The following is a 24,193-nucleotide window of genomic DNA, read 5'->3' on the forward strand; positions in this document are numbered from 1 at the left end:
TCTCCAATCTCCATTAAATATATAAATCACAAAAAAAATTAAATTTTGAATTTAGGGTTTCTTACCTTCGGACCTTCCGTGATGGAGATGAAGAGAGAGGGACTGGGTGCGAGTCGTGCGATGATGACAGTGGCGGGGATGGCGATGTAGAGAGAGGGATCGGGTGCAGGACGTCGGGAACTCAGAGAGAGGGAGAGACTGAGAGCGAGGGAGAAGTGAGCGAGGGTCCAGGAAGATGAAGGTTGGGAGGGGGGGCTGGGGGTTGGTTTTGTTATAAACCCAGGTATGAAACGATGTAAATATATAAACATATATATATATATATAAATCCATGCGGGGCAGGACGGGGTATATTCGGGGCAGGGGTTGCCCCCATCCAGCCCCCACCCCTGGAGGTTGGCCCAGATGTGGACGGGTGGCCCCGCCCCCCGCATCTGCTTGACAGGGTGATCGGGGCGGGGCACCGCTGCCCTGCTATGCCAGCTGATCAAACTTGTTCAGCTATTGAACAAGCCTAAGAAAGATCCTAGCCAGGTGGTGAATACACTGCAGGCCCTATATGAGATTGCTAAACGGGATCTTTTCAAGGAGAAGAAGAGCATTGAATAGCTGAGGGAGGATGGTTTGGCTCCCCATAGTCCAGCTTCCACTCAGGGGCTGCTTTTTGAGAATGATGTCAACTTGCTTGATCCCAATAACGAGACTTTCTATCGGCAGGTTCGGCGGTTGCACACAATTCTTTCCTCTCGGGACTCTATGCATAATATCCCAGTAAATCTTGAGGCAAGACGCCGAATTGCCTTCTTCAGTAACTCCCTTTTCATGAACATGCCCCATGCACCCCAAGTTGAGAAAATGATGGCCTTTAGTGTTCTGACCCCTTACTACAGTGAAGAAGTACTCTTTGGTAAAGAACAACTTAGAACGGAGAACGAAGATGGGGTTTCTATCACGTACTATTTGCAGACAATTTATGCTGATGAGTGGACAAATTTTATAGAGAGGATGCGCCGAGAAGGAATGGTGAAAGAGGAAGAATTATGGACAACGAGGCTAAGAGATCTTAGGCTTTGGGCATCATACAGAGGCCAGCCACTTGCCCGCACTATAAGAGAAATGATGTATTACTATCGGGCCCTTAAGATGCTGGCATTTCTAGATTCTGCATCAGAAATGGACATCCGGGAAGGATCACGAGAACTTGGTTCAATGAGGCGAGATGAGTTGGATGGTTACAGCTCGGAAAGGTCACATTCCTCCAGGAGTTTGGGTAGAACAAGCAGTTCAGTCAATTTGTTATTTAAAGGACATGAGTATGGGACTGCTTTGTTGAAGTTCACTTACGTGGTTGCCTGCCAGATATATGAGACTCAAAATGTAACGCCCCAAACCCGGTTGGCCTGGAGAATTATTACCTGTCACTTAAGAACATGTTTCTCAACACAACTAAAATAGAACTCCAAAAACTTTATTAGCAAAACTCAATCTCAAGTACTCTAAATAACCACATTGAAACTCTACAAAGTCATTACTGCAGCAAAATAAACTAAGGAGTCCAAAATCTCCTGGTAGTCATAACAAACCAAACTAATAACTTCAAAAGTCTTACTAAACCCAAGCCCAAGATATAATTAAATCTAAAAGACATTAAAACTATATGACATCAGAATTCATTCTTCTAACATCATCTCCCAGCTTAATCATGCTCACCAATCTAATCCAGGTCCTCAGTTGGACTCTCCACATCATCTGAAAAATATTATGAAGATAGTGGGTGAGTTATCAACAACTCAGTAAGCAGATGACATATGCTAGCGTGCAAACATGAGCATTTACAAAGTGTAGCATGCAGAACAAAATATTTTCCAGAGTTATCATGCAGAGCAGAACATATTTTCAAAAGTAACAGAACGATAATTTTAAGACATGTAAAACCCATAATACTTTGGCATAACATAAACTGAGTATCATCATCAGATCAAAACAAAGCATCAAACAGAGCAGAGACCATGTTTCACCCCCGTGGTAGGGTTGTGCTAACCCCGGTGGCCAAACCAGGTAGAGACAGAGGTGAAATCTTTCCTTTATTCTTCTCGAAACCCCGAGTGTGCACATAGGAAAGACCACAATAAAACCACTTTGTTTCTAAAGTGGGTGCACTCAGAGACAAAGAAGTTGGTACCAACCCAAACAGAGCAGAGCATAACAGAGTAGAGCAGAGTAAAGACAGAGTCAGATACAAATTCCAATACACCATGCCAAAGGTTTTCAGATGTTATATCAAAATAACACAGAGTACCAAAACAGAATCAGCCAGTTTACACACAACGAACACAAAAGCCAGAATATCTTTCCAAATAAATGCACAACTTTTTATATTCTCAATATCGCTCATTTTTTTTTTCAGATTTTAGAAACCACATGACTGAATTTAGCTCATGTCTACACAATGCATGTCAGAACATATTTTTTTTCCTTTTCCACACAGATTTCATGAGTACGCAAATAAACGACCGAGGTTGGTTTTGTTTTTCCCAAGTTCTCATTTCATAACAAAAATATGCAAAGTTTTCAGAAAATCAACCTCAGTCTCAATAATTCTTGTAAAGCCTAGCATTGGAACTCCGCTTACCTGGACAACTTAGCTTTTCAGAATTTTTCTAAAAAATGTCGAGTCAAATATAAATCGTCACCTATAAAAAATAATCACATAATTTCCATAAGTTTTCAATCAATCACGGATTTCGATATTTAAGCCTAAACTTCTAAAATAACCTATTTTAATATCTCAAAACTTACAACCCTCAATAATCTCAAAATATATCATCACTTCCTAAAAATCACCAATATTCATCATGATCAACGTCAAACTCAAAACACCAATATTTAAACTCGAAACAGCCAACAAATTTCATAGCATAAACCAATCTCACACAAACAACTCCATCATTCAATCCAATCAACTCCCTTACTCATCGGACTCAGTCCGGCACAACCAACAAATTCACAGTAAATATGACTTAGCGCAGAAATACATTTAAATCTCAAAAGTTCTTTGGAAAAAATACTTACAATGCTATAATATAATTTTTGAAAGATCACGGAGGTGCTAGAAGCGGCAACGCAGCAACAAAACAGTGCCAAAAGCACTGTGGCCGTGTGTCTCAAAAATTCACTTTTGAACGGGTGTAAACGAAGACCCGAGATTGATAGGGTATGGCTTAGGGATGTCGGTGAAGCTAGTGGTGGTGGTGGTTGGCCGTGGGTGGCGGCGCAAAAGGCGGTTGAAGTGCAAAAACACCCAAAATGGAAATAGAGTTGGAAGTGCTTCACCGGTGACAGATCGAAGGTGGGGTTGGGCCAAAGGGTTGCTAGGAGGTCGATGATGATGTGGTGAGAAGATGGTGGCCGGAGGCGGTGTGACGGCGGCGCAGCGGCTCAAGGAGTGCCGCGGCTTGGTGTGGTGCGTGGGGGCTAACGGTGGTGCGAGGAGGGTTGAAATTACAGGAAGGTGGTCGCCGGTCGAAGGGGAGGTGAGAGGGAGGGGCGGTGTCGGTCACTGCCGGCGCATGGTGGCTGGCTGGGGGGAAGAGAAACGGACGGAGAGAGGGAGGGGGGTTTGCGGCGTGCGGGAAAGCAGGGGAAGAAAAAAGAAAAAGAAAGAAAGGAAAAGAAGAAAAGAAGAAAAAGAAAAGAGGAAAGAGAAAATGTAGGGAAAGAAATGAGGTACAATCCTCACATCTTGGGTCACAAAAATGATCCAACGGAAACGATTTTAAAACAGTAAGTAAAATAAAATAATTCAAACATAATGGTAAAGTGAAATTGAAATAATTAAATCCGACAGTAATTAATTTAGAATAAAGAGGTTTTAAACGTATAACAATAATTAATAATAAGAAAGCACTTCAAAATATAATTTTCACAAAATTAAATCATAAAAATAAACCTACTAAAAATCCCACCAATTTTAAAATAAGAGAATAAATTTTTAAATTAATAACAAATAATCTTTCAATTAAAAATATACTAAAATACGGGATGTTACACAAAAGGCAAAAAAGATCCTCATGCTGATGAAATCTTGTCTCTTGTGAAAGACAACGAGGCCCTTCGAGTTGCCTAAGTCGATGAGGTTTCCACTGGGAGGGACGGGAAGGAGTACTACTCTGTCCTTGTGAAGTACGATCACCAATTGCAGAAGGAAGTGGAAATCTACCGGATAAAGTTGCCTGGCCCCTTAAAGCTTGGAGAGGGAAAGCCGGAGAATCAAAATCATGCCATCATCTTCACCCGTGGTGATGCTGTTCAGACTATTGATATGAATCAAGACAACTATTTTGAGGAGGCACTCAAAATGCGTAATCTATTGGAAGAATTCAGGCGCAATTATGGCATCCGGAAGCCTACTATATTGGGAGTTAGGGAGCACATTTTTACTGGTTCTGTTTCATCTCTTGCTTGGTTTATGTCAGCTCAGGAAACGAGTTTTCTCACTTTGGGACAGCGTGTTTTGGCAAACCCTTTGAATTAGAATGCATTATGGCCATCCAGATGTTTTTGACGGTTTGGTTCTTGACTTGTGGTGGCATCAGTAAAGCTTCCAGAGTGATTAACATCAGTGAGGACATTTTTGCTGGGTTTGCACGTTGCGTGGAGGCAATGTTACCCACCATGAATATATCCAGGTTGGCAAGGGAAGGGATGTTGGGTTGAATCAAGTATCCATGTTTGAGGCCAAGGTTGCTAGCGGAAATGGCGAGCAAGTTCTCAGCAGAGATGTCTACAGGTTGGGTCATAGGTTGGACTTCTTCAGGATGCTGTCATTCTTTTACACTACTGTGGGATTCTTTTTCAACACAATGATGGTGGTTCTTACAGTATTTGCATTTCTATGGGGACGACTCTATCTGGCTCTTAGTGGTTTTGAGGATTCTGTTTTGGCAGATGACACAAAGAGCAATGCAGCACTTGTTACGGTCTTGAACCAGCAGTTCATCATCCAACTTGGTCTGTTCACTGCCCTTCCAATGCTAGTGGAGAACTCTCTTGAGCATGGGTTCCTGAACGCTATTTGGGATTTCCTGACAATGCAGCTACAGCTGTCATCTGTTTTTTACACATTCTCTATGGGAACGTGCCCACTACTTTGGCCGGACTATTCTTCATGGTGGTGCAAAATATCGGGCCACTGGGCGTGGTTTTGTTGTGCAGCAGAAAAGTTTTGCTGAGAATTCTAGACTCTATGCTCGTAGCCATTTTGTGAAGGCCATTGAACTTGGACTGATACTGATAGTTTATGCATCACACAGTCCTGTAGCTGGAAATTCATTTGTTTACATAGCCATGACCATCGTGTTGGAGTATTGCATCACATATAGATAATATGGAATTAAAGTCCAACGTAGAAAAGGCTAAGGCTAAAATAGTCAATACAATGTAATTAGTTAATTCTGTTAGTTTACATTTTCAGTATAAGTATGATGTAATAGCAGACTTAGTTAATAGCTTCTATTCATTAATTCCTCAATACAATTCAGTACTCCTTCCTTTTCCATCAGCTCTTAAACTCTCTCTATATTTGATCGAGTTCTTATCATGGTATCAGATTAGAAATTCCGCACAGATTTTTTTTTTTTTTCTTTCTGGAATTCGATTCATTCCCTTCCATCTTTTGATCATTTTCTATATTTTTTTCTTCTTTCTTCTCTGCATTACAACTTCTTCAAGATTTTGTAGTGATTTTTCTGCACGGCCTCTTTTCTTGAAGTCTGTGATTCTTAATCTTTCGTTCTTGAAATGCCTACTGAAAGTTCTACCGATTCTGTCATCACAAATCCATCAGATATCTCATCAAGTCCATACTATCTGCATCCAAGTGATAATCCAGGTGCACTTCTTGTCTAAAAAATCTTTACTGGAGATAACTATGTTGCTTGGAGCCACTTGATCACCATTGCTCTATCTGTCAAGAATAAAGTGGCATTCATTGATGGTTCAATTCGACCTCCAAACATTTCTGAATCTATTCTTCACACAGCTTGGTTGAGGGCTAATAACTTGGTACTTTCTTGGCTTATAAACTCCATTTCCAAAGATATTCGAAACATTTTGCTTTATGTAAATTCATCTCTTGATCTTTGGAATGAATTAAAGACTCGGTACTTAAAAAGTGATGGACCAAGGGTTTTTCACCTTGAAAAATCTTTGAGTTGCATCAACCAGGGTTCTTCCTCTATCACTGAGTATTTCTGTGCCTTCAAGACTTTATGGGATGAATATGTCAGTTTTCGTCCCTTACCAACATGTACTTGTGGAAAAATGTCAAGATGTACATGTGATCTTTTCTCTTTTATGCTACAAAGGCAACAAGCAGATTATGTTCTAAAGTTTCTGGTTGGTTTAAATGATTCTTTTGCATCCATAAGAAGTCAGTTGCTTCTTTCAATTCCATTACCACCTATGGCCAAGGTCTTTTGCTTATTACTCCAAGAAGAAAGCTAAAGACAATTGACCAACTCAGTTCATACTGAAACTCATGCATTGATGGTTAAACAGTCGAATCCTGCAGCAAACCAATACAGATTTTCAAAAGAAAAATCCAAGAAATCTACTCTTCATTGTACGCATTGTGGATACAATGGACATATGGTGGACAAGTGCTTCCAGCTTCATGGATACCCTCCTGGGTGGACTGGACCTAAAAGAAAAAGAACTCATTCTGCTGCCCGTGCTGCAATTGCAATTGATGAAGTTTGTAATCAAAACAGTAATGAGTCTCACATGGTTTCTTTGACTTCTGAAGATTTTAATAAACTACTAGCTATTGCCAATTCCTCTCAGTCATTACAATCATCTCAAAATTCCTCAAACACCCAGAATACATTAGCTTGCAATCTTGCCACTTCATCTCAATTTTCTGGTAATTCTTCTTGCAACTCAGTTTCTTCCAATTCAAAATCCAAATGTTCTTGGATATTAGATACTGGTGCAACAGATCATATGATCTGTTCACCCTTGTTCTATTGTTTTCCTCCTAAACAAATAAATGCATCTATAAATCTGCCCAATGGACAGATTATACCAGCTACACATATAGGAACAATTTGCATTTCTAATAATCTTTTCTTGCAAAATGTCTTATGTGTACCATGCTTTGCCTTTAATCTTCTATCTATTTCTAAGCTAACCAAAGATTCTAATATTTCCTTGTCTTTCTTTCGTACTCATTGTCTTTTACAGGACCAATCAATGAAGAAGATGATTGGGATTGCATTTGAGAAACAAGGCTTATACTACTTCAATCCTGCTTGTGCAAACTCTAAGACTAGTTTCACTCATTTTTCTGCTGCCTCTCAAAAGTCATTGGACTTATGGCATTACAGATTAGGACATATGTCCCTTTCTAGACTCTCTTCTCTTAAACACCTTGATTCTTCTATCTCTATGGATTGTCAAAATGTATGTGATATTTGTCCCTTAGCAAAGCAAAGAAAACTAACATTTCCTGTATCACATAGCAAGTCTAATAAAATGTTTGATTTGGTTCATTGTGACATATGGGGTCCATTTGGAACTATTTCTTACTCAGGTTATAGATTTTTTTTAACAATTGTTGATGACTTTACACGTTGTACTTGGGTTTATATGCTTAAAACAAAATCTGAAGTTCCATTCCTACTTAAAACTTTTTGTAAAATGATTAAAACACAGTTTGACATTGCTGTCAAAGTCATAAGATCAGATAATGGACCTGAATTCATTCTCACAGATTTCTATCATAAAAATGGAATTTTACACCAAAGAAGTTGTGTAAAAACCCCACAACAAAATGGCATAGTTGAAAGAAAACATCAACATTTGCTAAGTACAGCTAGGGCTTTAATGTTTCAAGCAAATATTCCATTATCTTTTTGGAGTGACTGTGTTCTCACAGCAGCTCATATTATCAATAGGATTCCTACACCCATTCTTAAAAATAAAACTCCCTATGAAATGATTTTCAATAAAATACCAAAGCTTGCTCATCTAAAAGTATTTGGTTGCCTTTGCTTTGATTCAACACTTCAACATCATAGACACAAATTTGATCCTAGAGCTGTCAAATGCATATTTCTCGGGTATCCCTCTGATATAAAAGGCTACAAAGTAATGGATCTCCATACTAAGAAAGTCTTCATTTCCATAAATGTTATATTTCATGAAAATATTCTTCCTTTTACAGTTGTACCAACTGATCCTCAAAGTCATTCTTTTCTATTTCCTCCATCAGAAAATTCATACAGCTGTGATAATTCCATAGCAATCCAGTTACTAATCCACCTATGTCATCAACCTCATATATTGATGATGACCATCAAAATCCTTCGATACCTAAGAATAATCAGATTTCCAATAATCCTCAACAACTCAGAAAATCCACTCGACTTAAACAAGCACCTCATTTTCTGCAGAATTATTATTGTAGTCAAGTTTCTTCAAATGCAACTCCTTCAACTTCTTCTACTGATGGTTCTAGCAAAGGTAATTTCTATTCCATTTCCCCTTTCCATTCTGCAAATAGACTCTCATTATCTCATAAGGCCTTTCTTGCTTCTATCACAACTTCATTAGAACCCAAAACATATAAACAGGCTGCTCAATTTCCAGAATGGCAAAAATCTATGAAAAATGAACTTGATGCTTTAGAGTTAAACAAAACATGGGAGCTTGTTACTTTACCTAAACATAAACAGACCATTGGTTGCAAATGGGTGTTTAGAATCAAATACAAAGCTGATGGAACAATAGAGAGACACAAAGCAAGATTAGTAGCAAAATGTTACAATCAACAAGAAGGTTTAGATTTCTTTGAGACATTCTCACCTGTTGCTAAGATTACTTCCATTAGACTTCTACTTGCTGTTGTTGCAATTAAGAATTGGCATATTTATCAATTAGATGTGAACAATGCATTTTTACATGGTGAACTACATGAAGAGGTTTACATGGATTTACCTCCTGGACTGCCAAATCAGAACAACAAAGTTTGCAGACTTTTAAAAAGTCTATATGGTCTTAAGCAAGCCTCTAGACAATAGTTTGAAAAACTGTCTACCTCTCTTATCAACTATGGTTTCTCTCAAGGTAACTCTGATTGTTCATTATTCATCAAAAAGTCAGCAACATCCTTTATGGCATTGATAGTATATGTTGATGATGTACTATTAGCCAGTAATAGTTTACAAGATATTGAACTGTTAAAGAAATTTCTCGATGATCAATTTACAATTAAAGACTTGGGGCCATTAAAATATTTTCTTGGACTAGAGGTAGCAAGATCTCAAACTGGGATCTCTCTTTGCCAACGAAAGTATGCATTGGACATACTACAAGATACTGACCACATTGGTTCAAAACCTGCAGCATTTCCTATGGAATCAAATCTTAAACTGACTATTGATGATTCAGAACCATATGAAGATCCAACAGCATATAGAAAACTAGTTGGCAGATTGTTATACTTAATAATTACCAGACAAGATCTTGCCTATTATGTCCAAGTCTTGAGCCAATTTCTGGCAAAACTGACAGTCAATCACCACAAAGCAATAGTGAGGGTTCTCAGATACTTAAAGGCTACTCCTGGACAAGGTTTATTCTTCCCTTCATCCTCAGAACTTCAGTTGAAAGCTTTCTCAGATAGTGACTAGGCAGGCTGCAATGATACCAGGAAGAGCATAACAGGTTTTGCAGTGTTCTTGGGAAATTCTTTGATCTCATGGAAGTCGAAAAAGTAGGCCACCATTAGCAGATCCTCTGTTGAAGCAGAGTACAGAGCTCTTGCAACTACAACTTGTGAGATACAATGGTTAATCTATGCACTAAAAGACTTACAGATTGATCACTCTCAACCAACACTCTTGTATACAGACAGCAAATCTGCTATGTCCATTGCCATAAATCTAGTACAACATGAGAGAACTAAGAACATACAAATTGATTGCCATTTAGTTCGAGAGAAGCTGCAGGAAAAGCTCATCAAGTTATTTTACATTCCTTCCCGGCTACAGCTGGCAGACATACTTACAAAGCCACTTGGATCATTTCCTTTTCACCATGTTCTTCGCAAGATGAACATTCTTAACATTCATGTTCATCTTGAGGTGGGGTGTTGGAGTATTGCATCACATATAGATAATATGGAATTAAAGTCCAAAGTAGAAAAGGCTAAGGCTAAAATAGTCAATACAATGTAATTAGTTAATTCTGTTAGTTTACATTTTCAGTATAAGTATGATGTAATAGCAGACTTAGTTAATAGCTTCTATTCATTAATTCCTCAATACAATTCAGTATTCCTTCCTTTTCCATCAGCTCTCAAACTCTCTCTATATTTGATCGAGTTCTTATCACATCGCAAGTTGGTTCCTGGTTGTATCATGGATTATGACCCCATTTGTGTTTAAGCCTTCTGGATTTGATTGGTTGAAGACTGTTTATGATTTTGATGACTTTATGAACTGGATTTGGTACTATGGCAGCGTGTTTGCAAAATCTGAACAGAGCTGGGAAAGATGGTGGTATGAGGAGCAGGATCATCTTAGGACGACTGGCTTTTGGGGAAAGATACTGGAAATTATCTTAGACCTTCGATTTTTCTTTTTCCAGTACGGGATAGTATACCAATTAAATATTGCTGCCGGGAGTACCAGTATTGCTGTTTACTTGTTGTCTTGGATCTATGTGTTCGTGGCTTTTGGGATTTACATGGTAATAGTATATGCTCGGGATAAATATGCAGCAAAAGAACACATTTACTATCGTCTAGTCCAGTTCCTTGTGTTAAAGTATCTAGAGTATCTTCAGCCTCAGATGGAGGCTTGACTAATGGCCTCACTCAAGGCCATATACAGCTGGACAATGAAGGCAATGGAGCTTTAACTAATGCCTTAACTAATGGCATTGACAGCAGTCTACATTCTTGGAAAGACAGTTCACGATGATCAGTGTGTTAGTTGACAACAATTGATTTAGTTTATTATTTCCTTTTTTTATTCTTTCCTAGTTATGTTTGTACACTTTCCTTATTTTGTTTATTGTAATCTTCTCAGTTTGAATACCTTGTAATTTCCTTACTTAGAGTTATACTTGTATATATATATATATATATATATATATATATATATATATATATATATATATATACAGCAAAGCTGTATTGTAACAATTCATTGAGTGAATAGAAGAACCTTCTCTTTGGTCTAATTTCTTACATGGTATCAGAGCCCCTCTGGGGTTAATACCTTTCTCTATTTCTTGTTTCTAGTTACTATGTCGATTTCTAGTCAGTCTTCCACTCTCTCTCTACCTAGTATCACTCACTTTATCTCTATCAAACTAGATAGTAACAACTATTTGAACTGGGTATCACAATCCTACCTGTGTTGCACAGCCATGATTTAATGGGCATTGTGGATGGCACTGAGCCATGCCCACCAAAATTTCTCTCTAATGAATCAGGGAATTTGACAACTGCAGTCAATCCCAATTTTTTGTTATGACAAAAGAAGGATCAATACCTTCTTAGTTGGTTTAATACCACCCTGTCTGACAGTGTGTTATCATCTGTCTATGGCCTACATACCTCTAGGCTAGTGTGGAACTCTTTGGCAACAAGGTTTGCCTCACAATCCAGGTCCAGAGTGGCCTATTTGAAGCGACAGCTTCAGTCCTTGAGTCAAGGCTCACAAACCTGCACTCAATACCTTGGTCAAGCCAAGATTCTAGCTGACCAACTCACTGCAGCAGGAAAAGCAGTTGATGATGATGACTTGATCTCCTATATTTTGAGTAGCCTTAGCCCAAACTATACTGCATTTATCACTTCCTTTCATTTTGCCACTAGAGAGTCAGTCATGTCTTTTGAAGACTTTCAAGCTGAGTTGCTTAACCATGAGATCCTTCTAGGAAATCAACACAACCAACAGACCAGTGAGTCAGGAAATTTTGCCAGTGAGTCAGGAAATTTTACCCTCTACACTCAAAAGCCTAAATCTTCTAATTACAAAGGGAAGAACACTGGGCAGGGACAACAAAGGCACACCTTTCCCTATAAGAAATCTGAAGGATAGAGACCTAAAACTGAGACAAATAAATTCAACTCTCAGAGAGGACCTTGTCAAATTTGTGGGAGTTAGGACACCAAGCATTGGACTGTTATCACAGAATGAACTATTCATATCAAGGAAGACATCCTCCCTCTCAGTTGGCTGCAATGGCTGCCAGGATGAACACTACAAATGATGAATCTGATGAGCAACCTTGGTTTGCTAACAGTGGTGCCAACAACCATGTTACTGCTGCTTTTGGACAATCTCACACTTCAAGAGCCATTCAAGGGTGATGAAGAAGTGGCTGTGGGCAATGGTTCAGGTTTACCCATTCTAAACATTGGCTCATCAACTTTCTTTCATTCCCACAAACCTTTTAAGCTCAATAACATTTTGCACTATCCAAATGCAGCAGCAAATCTAATTTCCATTCAAAAATTTTGTGCTTATAACAAGTGTTGGTTTAAGCTAACTAACAGTCATTTCTTTGTGATGGACAACCTCACAGGGCAGACTCTTATGCAAGGGCAAAGTAGAGATGGGCTCTATCCTATTCAACTCTCCAAGGCAACCAATAAAGTCAAGAAATTTATAAGTTTTCTTGGAATTTCAGCCAATGCCACTGTTTGGCATCGTAGACTAGGACATCCAGCTTCTCCTATCTTGAATAAAATCAAAGAAGATGCTCATATTCCTGTCATTGAGTCCAATAAAAATGTTGTCATGTGTGAGGCTTGTCAATTGGCCAAGGCAAAAACTTTTCCTTTCTCAGAATCTGCTAATGTAACATTGGAACTATTGGAAATAATACATTCTAACTTATGGACCTCGTCTATTATTTCTACCAATGGTTTCAAATACTATGTTGCATTTATTGATAACTTCTCTAGATTCACTTGGATCTATCCTCTCAAAACCAAGTGTGAAACCTTTGAATGTTTTGTCAAGTTCAAATGTTTAGCAGAAAATTTGCTGTCAAGAAAAATAAAGGCCTTTCAATCTGATGGTGGAGGTGAATTTCTCTCCAACCAGTTCAAAGAATTCCTCCTTTCTAATGGCATAACCCATCGTATATCATGCCCTTACACTGCTCAACAAAATGGTCTTGCAGAAAGAAAACATAGGCACATAGTTGAGATGGGACTTTCCCTCCTTGCTCAGTCTAAACTTCCAAATATATACTGGGTTGATGCTTTTAACACCTTGGTGTACCTCATAAACAGACTTCCCAGTCCTGTGCTGAACAATAGTTGTCCCTACTTCAAGCTACTCAACAGGGCCCCTGATTACTCTTTTCTTAAAGTCTTTGGTTGTGCCTGTTATCCCATTCTCAAGCCTTATAACACTCACAAGCTCATGTACAGATCCAAGAAATGCATCTTCTTGGGTTACTACTCAAATTATAGAGGGTATAGGTGCCTTGACCCCTTGACAGGGAAAATTTTAATCAGCAGAAATGTGGTGTTTGATGAGCAGTCTTTTCCTGCCCAGGACTGGAAACCATCTTTACTTGTGTCTACTACAAGAGAGCCTCCTCAACAGGTTAGTCCTTTGCACTTTAATGATGTTAATTTACCTTTACACCACACTGCATCAACACAAATTTCAGCTTCTGAAAATGCTGCCATTGCTGCACAGAATTTAGCTTCACCACAGAATCATATATCCAACATCTCCCTTCTAGAACCATCACAAGAAGAAGAGCCAGTAGTCTCTTTCATACCTGAGCCATCTCAAGCAGAGGACACAACAACCACTGCTGTACCTCCTCCTGAACCCACAACAGTGCCTATACATCCTATGACAACTAGGTCTATGGATGGTTCTAGGAAACCCAAAAGCTTTTCAGATTACAAAGTTTACACAGCCACTAAACATCCTCTCATGGCATTGCATACATTAGCTTCAGATATTTCATTGCCAACCACACCTTATCAAGCTATTAAATCACCCCACTGGACAAAGGCCATGAAAGAAGAATTTGAGGCTCTTTTAACCAACCAAACCTAGACCTTATGCCCAAGACCTTCTCACAAGAATGTTATTCATAATAAGTGGGTTTTCAAAGTCAAGCAAAAGGCTGATGGTTCTTTTGACAAGTTCAAAGCTAGACTAGTAGCTAAGGGGTATGAACAAAGAGATGGAATTGATTACACTGAGACATTCAGTCCAGTGGTTAAAGTGTCAACTATTAGAACCATCTTGGCTATTGTTGTCCATTTCAATTGGCCCTTGAGATAGCTTGATGTTTCCAATGCTTTCCTCAATGGCACACTTGAAGAAGAAGTCTACATGGAACAACCATCTGGTTTTGTGGATCAAAGATATCCTCACCATGTTTGCAAGCTGCAAAAATCCATCTATGGACTAAAACAGGCACTTCGAGCCTGGTTTAACAAGCTTGCAAACACTCTCCTTGCTCTCAGTTTTCAAGAATCCAAAGTGGACTACTCATTGTTTGTCTTTCATCAATAACATTCACTTGTTTCTACTGATCTATGTAGATGACAAAATGTTATCTATGTAGATAACATTCTTACAGGCAACAATGTTCCAGCTATGACACAATTGGTTCACTGTCTCCAGCAACACTTTACTATGAAAGACCTTGGCTCCCTCAACTTCTTCCTTGGTATTCATGCCCAATATATGACCAATGGCATGTTGCTATCACAGTCCAAGTACACACTAGACCTACTCTCTCGGTTCAAGATGAAAGAAGCTAAACCTGCAAAAACACCCCTTCCAGCAGGCTCTCAACTGTCACAACAGCATGGGGATCCCTTGGAGAATGCTACTGAGTATAGGCAGCTTGTTGGGGCATTACAATACCTCACTTTAATAAGACCAGACATCAGTTTCTCAGTCAATCAGCTGTGTCAATTCATGCACAACCCCACATCTACACACTGGACAACAGCTAAAAGAGTTTTGAGATATCTCAAAGGCTCACTTAATCATGGTCTCATGTTCACTAAAGGATCTCTCACACTCAATGCTTATAGTGACTCAGATTGGGCAAGGAACCCAGATGATAGGAGGTCTATAACAGGCTATGCCATATACCTTGGGCCATGTCTCATCAGCTGGAGTGCAAAGAAGCAAACTGTGGTAAGCAAATCCAGCACAGAAGCTGAGTACAGATCACTTGCACTCACTACTGCTGAACTATATTGGATTCGAATGCTTCTTCAAGAGCTCAAGGTACCTATCACTATTGCCCCTACCCTCTGGTGTGACAATTTAAGGGCATTGTCTTTGGCAACCAATCCCATTTTCCATGCAAGAACAAAGCACATAGAAGTGGATTATCACTTCATCAAAGAAAAGGTTGTCAACAAAGATATCACCACTAGATATCTTTCAACCATTGATCAAGTTGTAGACATTTTTACTAAAGGACTCACCTCAGCTCGATTCTTGTTATTAAGAGACAAGCTGAAAGTGATAGCTTCACCCATCAGCTTGCAGGGGGATGTTAAAGTATCTAGAGTATCTTCAGCCTCAGATGGAGGCTTGACTAATGGCCTCACTCAAGGCCATATACAGCTGGACAATGAAGGCAATGGAGCCTTAACTAGTGTCTTAACTAATGGCATTGACAGCCGTCTACATTCTTGGAAAGACAGATCACGATGATCAGTATGTTAGTTGACAACAATTGATTTAGTTTATTATTTCCTTTTTTATTCTTTCCTAGTTATGTTTGTACACTTTCCTTCTTTTGTTTATTGTAATCTTCTCATTTTGAATACCTTGTAATTTCCTTACTTAGAGTGATACTTGTATATATATATATACAGCAAAGCTGTATTGTAACAATTCATTGAGTGAATAGAAGAACCTTCTCTTTGGTCTAATTTCTTACACCTTGTGATTATACTTGCGATACTTGTGATAATTGCCCTGCTGGAATTCACTGATTTCACATTTATTGATATTTTCACTAGTTTGTTGGCATTCGTCCTCACGGGGTGGGGGCATGATATTGAATTATTGATTGCCCAAGTATGCCGGCCCCTTTTGCAGCACACTATACTTTGGGACTCGGTTGTTTCTGTGGCTCGACTATATGATATAATTTTTGGAGTCATTATCATGGTTCCTGTGGCATTACTGTCATGGTTGCCTGGTTTTCAGTCAATGCAGACGAGAATTCTTTTCAATGAAGCATTTAGTAGGGGCCTCCGCATTTTCCAGATTGTAACAGGAAAAAAATCTAAAGTTGATTCATGATTTGAGGTAATTTCCTTTGTCTATTTGCCGGACGACTTTTTGAGATTTCCAACATCATTTTTTTTTAAACTTTTGCTTATTCATAAGACTTCAATTAACAATGGAATCTTGACAAGCTGCTAAGGTTAAGCTTCTGCATCATGCAATTGAAAAATGTTCCATTCTTTTCTTTTTTTCAAATTTTGAAAATGGGAGGCAGGTACGATGCACTTATATAAGTATGACCATAAGTGCATCGTACGCTTTATCAATTATCTATGCTGTGCTGTATCCGACACAGGTACCTATTCTGGTTGTATTATACATTTCATGTTAGAGTTGTCATTTACCTATTTAAATTCTAACCATGTCATATGGTATTGAATGGTCAACTTCCTCTTTGAGAACCGTTATTGCACTACAAGAAAAGTTCAGAAGTGGTTAGTCTTCAATGAATCAAAGATGAATCAAAGTTCAGAAACGTTCATTTTTTTTTATACCTAAAAAAATAGGATACAAAAAATATTCGAATCTCTAACTGCGGCTTGAAGTTTGCATGTTCAGGCGCCTGTTATGATGTTTATTACCCATTATTCTATTATCTAATTCTATTTGTTTCTTTCTTTGGTAAAATCAATTTTATTTGGCATAAGCTATGTATCTTTTCTAGTTTGTTCTTTTTGTAGACTGGTATTTTTTAATCAATAAATTTGGTGTTAGTATAATTTAATGGGTTATTTTGGTGATCTGAAAGGATGAAACTGCCATGTCACGAACCCCTCTGCCGCTTGGTTAACTTTTTCATTCCAAATCTTTGTTACTAAATTTGTAAGAGCGTCTAAGTTTGTAGATTCTTACAATCAGGTCATCATCTTCAAGGATGGTCAAAATAATAGTGGAAATTTTGAAAATAGTAGTATGGGAAGTATTGAGTACAGTTCAGATTTAGTGAGGAAATTTTATTTTTTGTTAAAGTACTTCAGCTTCCTTTTTTGTTTTTAAATCTTTTATAATTGTATAAATACCAGATTGCATACCTTATTGGGTCTTCCTAGTATGTAATATATAGGTCAGTTGCCAAATGGCTTATTAAATATGTGGTTCTCTAGTAGAATCAAAGCAATGTGTGGTTTACTATTAAGAACAAGAGAAGTCTATTTTGCTCAATAAAAGAACAAAAAAGAAAAAAAGAAAAAAAAGAGAGAGATCAAGAACAACATACCTAACAAAATTCCCAGCATGTGTGGATATAATGTGATTATTTCTATATTCGCATTGATATTTGCCGGTCAGTAGTGGATGAACACTTTAGTTTTTGTTGCTTTCGGTGTTCAGATGATTTCTCAGTTATTGCATATAGAAGTTCTCATCGAGTCTTGTTATGTCTTTGAATATAGAAGTTCTTGCATATAGAATGTCTCAGTTGTTATCACTATGATCAATAAACTAGCTAGCATGTTAAGCATTGCTCTTGTATATGTCCTGAATACTTGGGCTCTTGCCGATTCCTATGATCAATAAAATTTTGTTTACCGATTAAAAAAAAGTCTCAGTTAATTTTTTTTTTGGATGCCCACTTGTTTGTTTTTCTTTTTTTGCCAAGTAAAATTATCTTTTTTTTATCAGTTGCCAAGTAAAATATCGTTATCAAAGAGCTTACATATATGTTCTTTACGGGGCATCAAAAACCTCATGATTGAAATGTCATAGAATGGTTTAATAGTTTTGTATTTGAATAGAATCAAATTTGACTAGATACTCAACATAAGATAAGTAAGTGGAGAATATAGAAATGAATGGAACAAGAGATTCTAGGAGGGTGTTTTATTCGTCTTACCAGCCTTCAACACAATAACATAAGAAATCATTTTCCATAGTCTTTTCTCATATTGAAATAATAATGTAATGTCTTGTGTCAAAGATCCTATTTTATATTTGGTTTCAAATTTTATCCCATTTTACAATATGCCATGGAATATCAGCTCCCTTCATGCATCCACAAGTGCTCTCTGTTGCCGCCCATTTTGCCACCTCATGTGCCTGGGATTTTGTTGTTCTAGGTATCTAATCGATCTGCCATTCAGTCTTGCTCCCGAGGATAGATCTGATGTACTTCATGCCTTTGGTCAGCCTCCCATTTTCATGTGGATTGTTCTCAGTAATTGAGTTGATCACTTCTAGTGCATAACTTTCTTTTTGAGTTTGGGACCTTGGATATAATCCATGATATCAGCCATCTTACTAGCCAGTTAGCCGCATTAAATCAGCTTCATGGGATATACACGATTTGACCTTTTCCACCCAAACATTTTGAATTACGCCCTTATGGTCCTCGCAAACTTGCAACTACAGAGTGATTCGACCTCACAGCAGCATCAAAATTCATTTCCCATGTCCCTTTTGTGACTTTTTCTCATTCCAAGCCATTGCTAAAGCACCCAGCTTCTTCTCGTTGTGTGCCACGATCTTTCAGTTGTACCAGATTGCATCCATAATGATGAGCCTGTTTTTCTTGTATCTTCATAAAATCGTCCTTAACTCTCTTAGTTTATAAGTTCCTGTGGAGTTTGATTTACTTATCAATTATGTTCTATATGGTGCGCATGTAAACCCCAACCAGAAGTATACTTTCCATGTAAACCTTTTTTTCTTTGAAAGAATGGCTAGGCTAACTTCAATTATATATGATGTGTATTGTATGATTTCACGTTTTTATTTTTATTTTTGTAAGCATAGAAAGTTTTCACCCGTTTCTGAGATTGTTAAGAAGTAAGACAGAAGAAAATATTGAATTGCTAAGTGCCTTTCGTATTAGAACTTGTACAAATAAATAGGCGTACAAAGAGTCATGTAAGGAAATATATACATAAGGAAAGTGGACTAAGCTGATTGAGTCCTAAAAATAAGCTAATTACAAAAATCATGCAAGTCTTGATTATGTGCATGTATGGAAAGAAATAATTCTGTCAATACTCCCACTCAAGTTGGCGCATGAAGATCCGTAATGCCCAACTTGCACGAAAAATGATGGAAGAGTTCTTGGCCCAAAGCTTTAGTGAAGATATCCGCAAGTTGTTCATGTGAAGGAGTGTGGATAGCTTTGAGGAGGCCCGAGCGAATTTTGTCGCGAATGATATGGCAATTAATCTCAATGTGTTTGGTATGCTCATGAAACACAGGATTGTGTGCAATATACAGTGTAGATTGATTGTCACAATGTAGAGTAAAAGGCTCGGGGTGAGAGACGCCAAGATCAGTGAGGAGCTGTTTTAACCAAGTGAGTTCACAGGTTGTGACAGCCATAGCACGATATTCTGCTTCAGCAGAAGAGCAAAAACTGTATTCTGTTTCTTGGTGCGCCATGAGATCGGACTGGTGCCTAACTGAATAAAGTAGCCAATGGTGGAGCGGCGGGTGATGGGGCATCTGGCCCAATCAAAATTTGTGTAAGCTGAAACATGGGTACTGTTGGATGAGGGAAAGAAGATACCTAGGCCGGGACAGCCTTTGATGTAGCGAAGAACTCTGGTAGCGGCAGTCATGTGGGGAACCCAAGGAGCATGCATGAATTGACTGAGTGTGTTGACAGCATAGACTAAGTCGGGTCTGGTAATGGTCAAATAGATGAGGCGACCGACAAGGCGACGATAAAGGCCAGGGTCAGGAAGGAGGTCACCATCTTGAGTGGTAAGCTTCAAATGTTGCTCCATAGGGAAAGGAGCAGTCTGTGCACCAAGTTGTCCACTGTTAGAGATAATGTCGAAGGCATATTTCTGCTGATTAAGAAAGATGCCTGTGTAAGAACGAGCACTTCGAGTCCAACAAAGTACTTTAGGGAACCGAGGTCCTTTGTCTTGAAATGAGCGAAGAGAATTTTCTTGAAAATCTCAATCTGAGAGAGGTCATTTCCAGCAACCAGGATGTCATCAAAGTAAACAAGAACAAGAACAATGCTGGTGGAAGTGGTGAGAGTGAATAAAGAATGATCGGCCTGAGACGAATGAAAACCTGCATCAAGAAGCACAGATGTTAGTTTAAAAAACCAGTTCCGGGAGGCTTGTTTGAGGCCATAGAGGGATTTTTTGAGGTGACAGACGCGGGTCTCCCCCTTAGGGCAATATCCGGGCGGTGGGGTCATGTAGACTTCTTCAACAAGATCGCCATGCAAGAAGGCATTGTTGACGTCGAGCTGATGAATGATCCAATTTTTGGTAGTGGCAACGGCCAATAAGCAGCGGACTGTGGTCATTTTGGCGACTGGAGCAAAAGTCTCATGGTAGTCAAGGCCTTCAACCTGAGTGTAGCCTTTGGCAATAAGTCGAGCTTTGTGCCTCTCGATGGATCCGTCGGCCTTGAATTTGGTTTTGAAAACCCATTTGCACCAAATGGGTTTCTTACCAGGAGGAAGAGACTCAAGAGTCCAGATGGAATTAGCTTCTAAAGCACAAAGTTCAACAGTCATGGCCTCGCGCCAGTGAGAGTGGCGAATAGCATCAGTATAGCAAGAGGGTTCAGTACAAGAGATAAGAGCATTCAAAAAAATAATATGTGAGGGAGAAAAATGGGAATATGAAAGAAAAGCAGACAAAGGGTGAGCAGTACCTGAAGTCGGTGAAGCAGGTGTGGATGCCGTGGGCTCTGCATGTAAGGTGGGACAAATATAGTCGTGAAGGTAGGCAGGTCTAGTAATAGTGCAGCGAGGACGGGGAGTTGGTGGAGAGAGGTTGGACAAGGTTATGGGGATTGGAGAATCAGGAGAGTCAGGGGAGTTAGAAGAGTTAGGGGTTTCAGAGGAGACCGGAGGATCGAGAGATATAATAGGGGCAGGGACGAGGAGAGGAACAATAGGAGTGGGGAGAGATGGAATATCATGGAGATCTTGAAAAGGAAATGTTTGTTCGTGGAAGGTGACATCTCGGGAGTAGAAAACGGATTGATTCTGGAGATTGTAGAGCTTGTAGGCTTTATGTGTGCTTGGGTAGCCAAGGAAGACACATTTAATGGCTCGGGGAGAAAATTTGTCACGATAAACACTGAGAGTTTGGACATAACAAAGACAACCGAAGACACGAAGATGGTCATAGTTGGCAGTTTTATTAAACAAAATTTCAAAAGGTGATTTATTTTGGAGAGTGCGACTAGGAGTGCGGTTGATGAGGTAGGTGGCAGTGAGAACACAATCACCCCAAAAAGGTAGAGGTAAGTGTGCTTGAAAACGAAGACTACGGGCAACATTTAGAAGGTGACGGTGTTTACGCTCAGCAACGCCGTTTTGTTGGGGAGTTTTGACACAGGTCCGTTCATGAATGATGCCGTGTGTGTGCAGGTATGTTTGAAATTGATGGGAAAGAAATTCTTGTCCATTATTAGTTCTAATAATTTTGACGGTGGTGTTAAATTGATTTTGGACAAGAGCAAGGAAGTGCGTTAAATGGGTGTAGGCCTCAGATTTAAAACACATAAGATATACCCATGTGGTGCGAGAAAAATCATCAACAATTGTGAGAAAATAATGTGCGTCACATAAAGATGTTGTGCGATAACCACCCCAAATATCACAAAAAATGCGATTAAAACGAGAATCACTTTTATTGGCATAAGAGGAAAAAGGTAATCTCGTGTGTTTGGAACGAGCACAAACATCACATTCAGGAAGAGTACAGTGAGAATTAAAAAGACTGGGAATATTAAAACTAGAGGGATGACCTAGACGTTGATGCCATAGTGTCTTATTTGCAGTAGTTTGAGCAGTAAAAATGATGGGATATTCAGGGCGATACACGTAGAGCCCATTACATAGATTACCCGCTCCAATCGGCTTCATCGATGGAGAGTCCTGAAACAAACAAGAATGAGAGGAGAAAATTATGAGACAAGAATTATAAAGGGCAATTTGGGAAACTGAGAGTAAATTGAAGGACATAAGGGGAACAAAAAAAACATTGTGTAAGGTGAGAGAGGGTGAGAGATGACAAGAGCCGATCCCTTCGGCTGGGATGTCCTGTCCTGTTGGGAGCCGAATATGGTGAGGAGAAGCAAGGGGCTTGAGATCGGCAAAAGCATCACGTTGGTGGCAGATGTGGTGGCTCGCACCACTGTCCACCACCCAATGGAGGCGCCGATTGAAGGAGAAATCAGATGGGGAGAAGAGATTACCAACAAAAGATGGGGCAGATGGGTCATTCGAAGTCAGCGATGGTGCAAGGAGATGAAGCAGCTTCTGATACAATTCCGGAGAGAGGGAGACTAGATTTGCAATCGACGAAGGAGAAAGAGAGGTCTGATTTGCAGTCGTCGGTGCTGGCCCTAAGATGGAGGACCGAGATTTGTTGGTGCGAGGCTCTCAGCCTGGAGGATACCCGATGAGTGTCTAGCAAAGATCACGTGTGTGCCCGTCTTTGCCGCATGCGGTGCACTTCAGAGGAGGCCGCGGTCGAGCAGTGGTGCGAATGGCCATGGCCATGGTTTTGGATGCAGGAGTTTGCATATTGAGAAGCCTCTGTTGTTCTTCTTGAAACAAGATGGAGAAAACTTTGCTTATGGAAGGGAGTGGATCCATGGCCAAAATTTGGGTGCGAAGAGGAGCAAAGAAATCGTTGAGCCCAAGGAGAAATTGAAAAACACGTTCATCATCAGCTTGTCGTTGCATATCTTTGAGGTCAGTTGCGGTTTGGAGATGACTAAGTTCATCCCACAACTGTTTGATTTGGTTGAAATAATCATGGACAGAATTTGTGGTTTGGTGCAGGGAGGAGAGGGCCCGTTTTAAGTGATAGATACGAGCATTGTTTCCATGGCAGAAACGGGAGGAGAGGTCGAGCCAAACAGCGCGGGGATCGATATGATATTCAAGAGAGTTGGCGATGGAGGGGCTGATGGAGTTGAGGATCCAGGTAAGGACCATATCATTTGTTTGGTTCCACTGAGTATATTCTGGTTTGGTAGGTTCAGGAGGTGTAAGAGTGCCATCGATAAAGCCAAGTTTATTCTTGGCATTAAGGGCTCTAGTCATGGCTTTTTGCCATTTTGGGTAGTTGTCACCTGTGAGAAAGCTATTGACGAGAATGAGGCTAGGAGAATCTGAGGGGTGAAGGAGATATGAGGAAGGGATGGGTGGAGTGTTGGCGTCGGCCATGAGAGAAGAGTTGGATCGTTGGTTAGGCTGATACCACGTTAAGAAGTAAGACAGAGGAAAATATTGAATTGCTAAGTGCCTTTCGTATTAGAACTTGTACAAATAAATAGGCGTACAAAGAGTCATGTAAGGAAATATATACATAAGAAAAGTGGACTAAGCTGATTGAGTCCTAAAAATAAGCTAATTACAAAAATCATGCAAGTCTTGATTATGTGCATGTATGGAAAGAAATAATTATGTCAATAGAGATTGTTGCCCCATGCTTTGTAGGTCTGGTTTGTGAGGTGGTGTAGAGGAACGATAGAAGTTGAGGGGCAGGATCTTCGTGGAGGTTCTTTTGTGTACGTCTGTGTAGATTCCATTATGTTCCATTCCTGCAGCGGGGAGGTAAAGGACGATACATTCTTTCTTATTCTTCATCAATACTTGTGAAAAATGTTCTCATCTTTTACACATATTTGGTAGGGCAGCTCTTAGTTATTGTGCTTTTACTTCCCACTTCTTCAAAAGTTAGAGCTCTTCGCATAGTGTATGCACTCTGCATAGTATAGGGCCTAGTTTGGTAGTTTGCTCAGGTTAGAATATTTGTTATTCTTTTGTCAGAAATTGAGCTTGTATATGTTTGTTCATACTTTTTTTTTTTTTGATAATAGAAACTTCTTTCATTAATAAGAACACGATTACAACATAGAATCTGACCAAATAACTTGTGCAATACATTCGAGAAAAGAGCCCCACCAAGTTATCA

The 24,193-nt window shown here is 39.3% G+C and overlaps 1 protein-coding gene, 1 non-coding gene and 1 pseudogene across 2 annotated transcripts; 2 read left to right on the forward strand and 1 right to left on the reverse strand.

Moving 5' to 3' along the window:
- The first annotated feature begins 235 nt into the window (after positions 1-235).
- LOC109019905 lies at positions 236-23,839 on the forward strand (annotated as a pseudogene).
- Positions 1,106-1,186, forward strand: LOC118349748. Its single transcript, XR_004802667.1, has one exon. It is a non-coding gene; the product is annotated as a small nucleolar RNA J33 (small nucleolar RNA).
- On the reverse strand, positions 22,678-23,319 carry LOC118349669. Its single transcript, XM_035695187.1, has one exon. The coding sequence runs from the start codon at positions 23,317-23,319 to the stop codon at positions 22,678-22,680; it is 642 nt and encodes a 213-aa protein (XP_035551080.1).
- Positions 23,840-24,193: the final 354 nt, after the last annotated feature.

The sequence above is a fragment of the Juglans regia genome, chromosome 10 (assembly GCF_001411555.2).
Source record: "Juglans regia cultivar Chandler chromosome 10, Walnut 2.0, whole genome shotgun sequence".
NCBI classification, from domain to species: domain Eukaryota; kingdom Viridiplantae; phylum Streptophyta; class Magnoliopsida; order Fagales; family Juglandaceae; genus Juglans; species Juglans regia.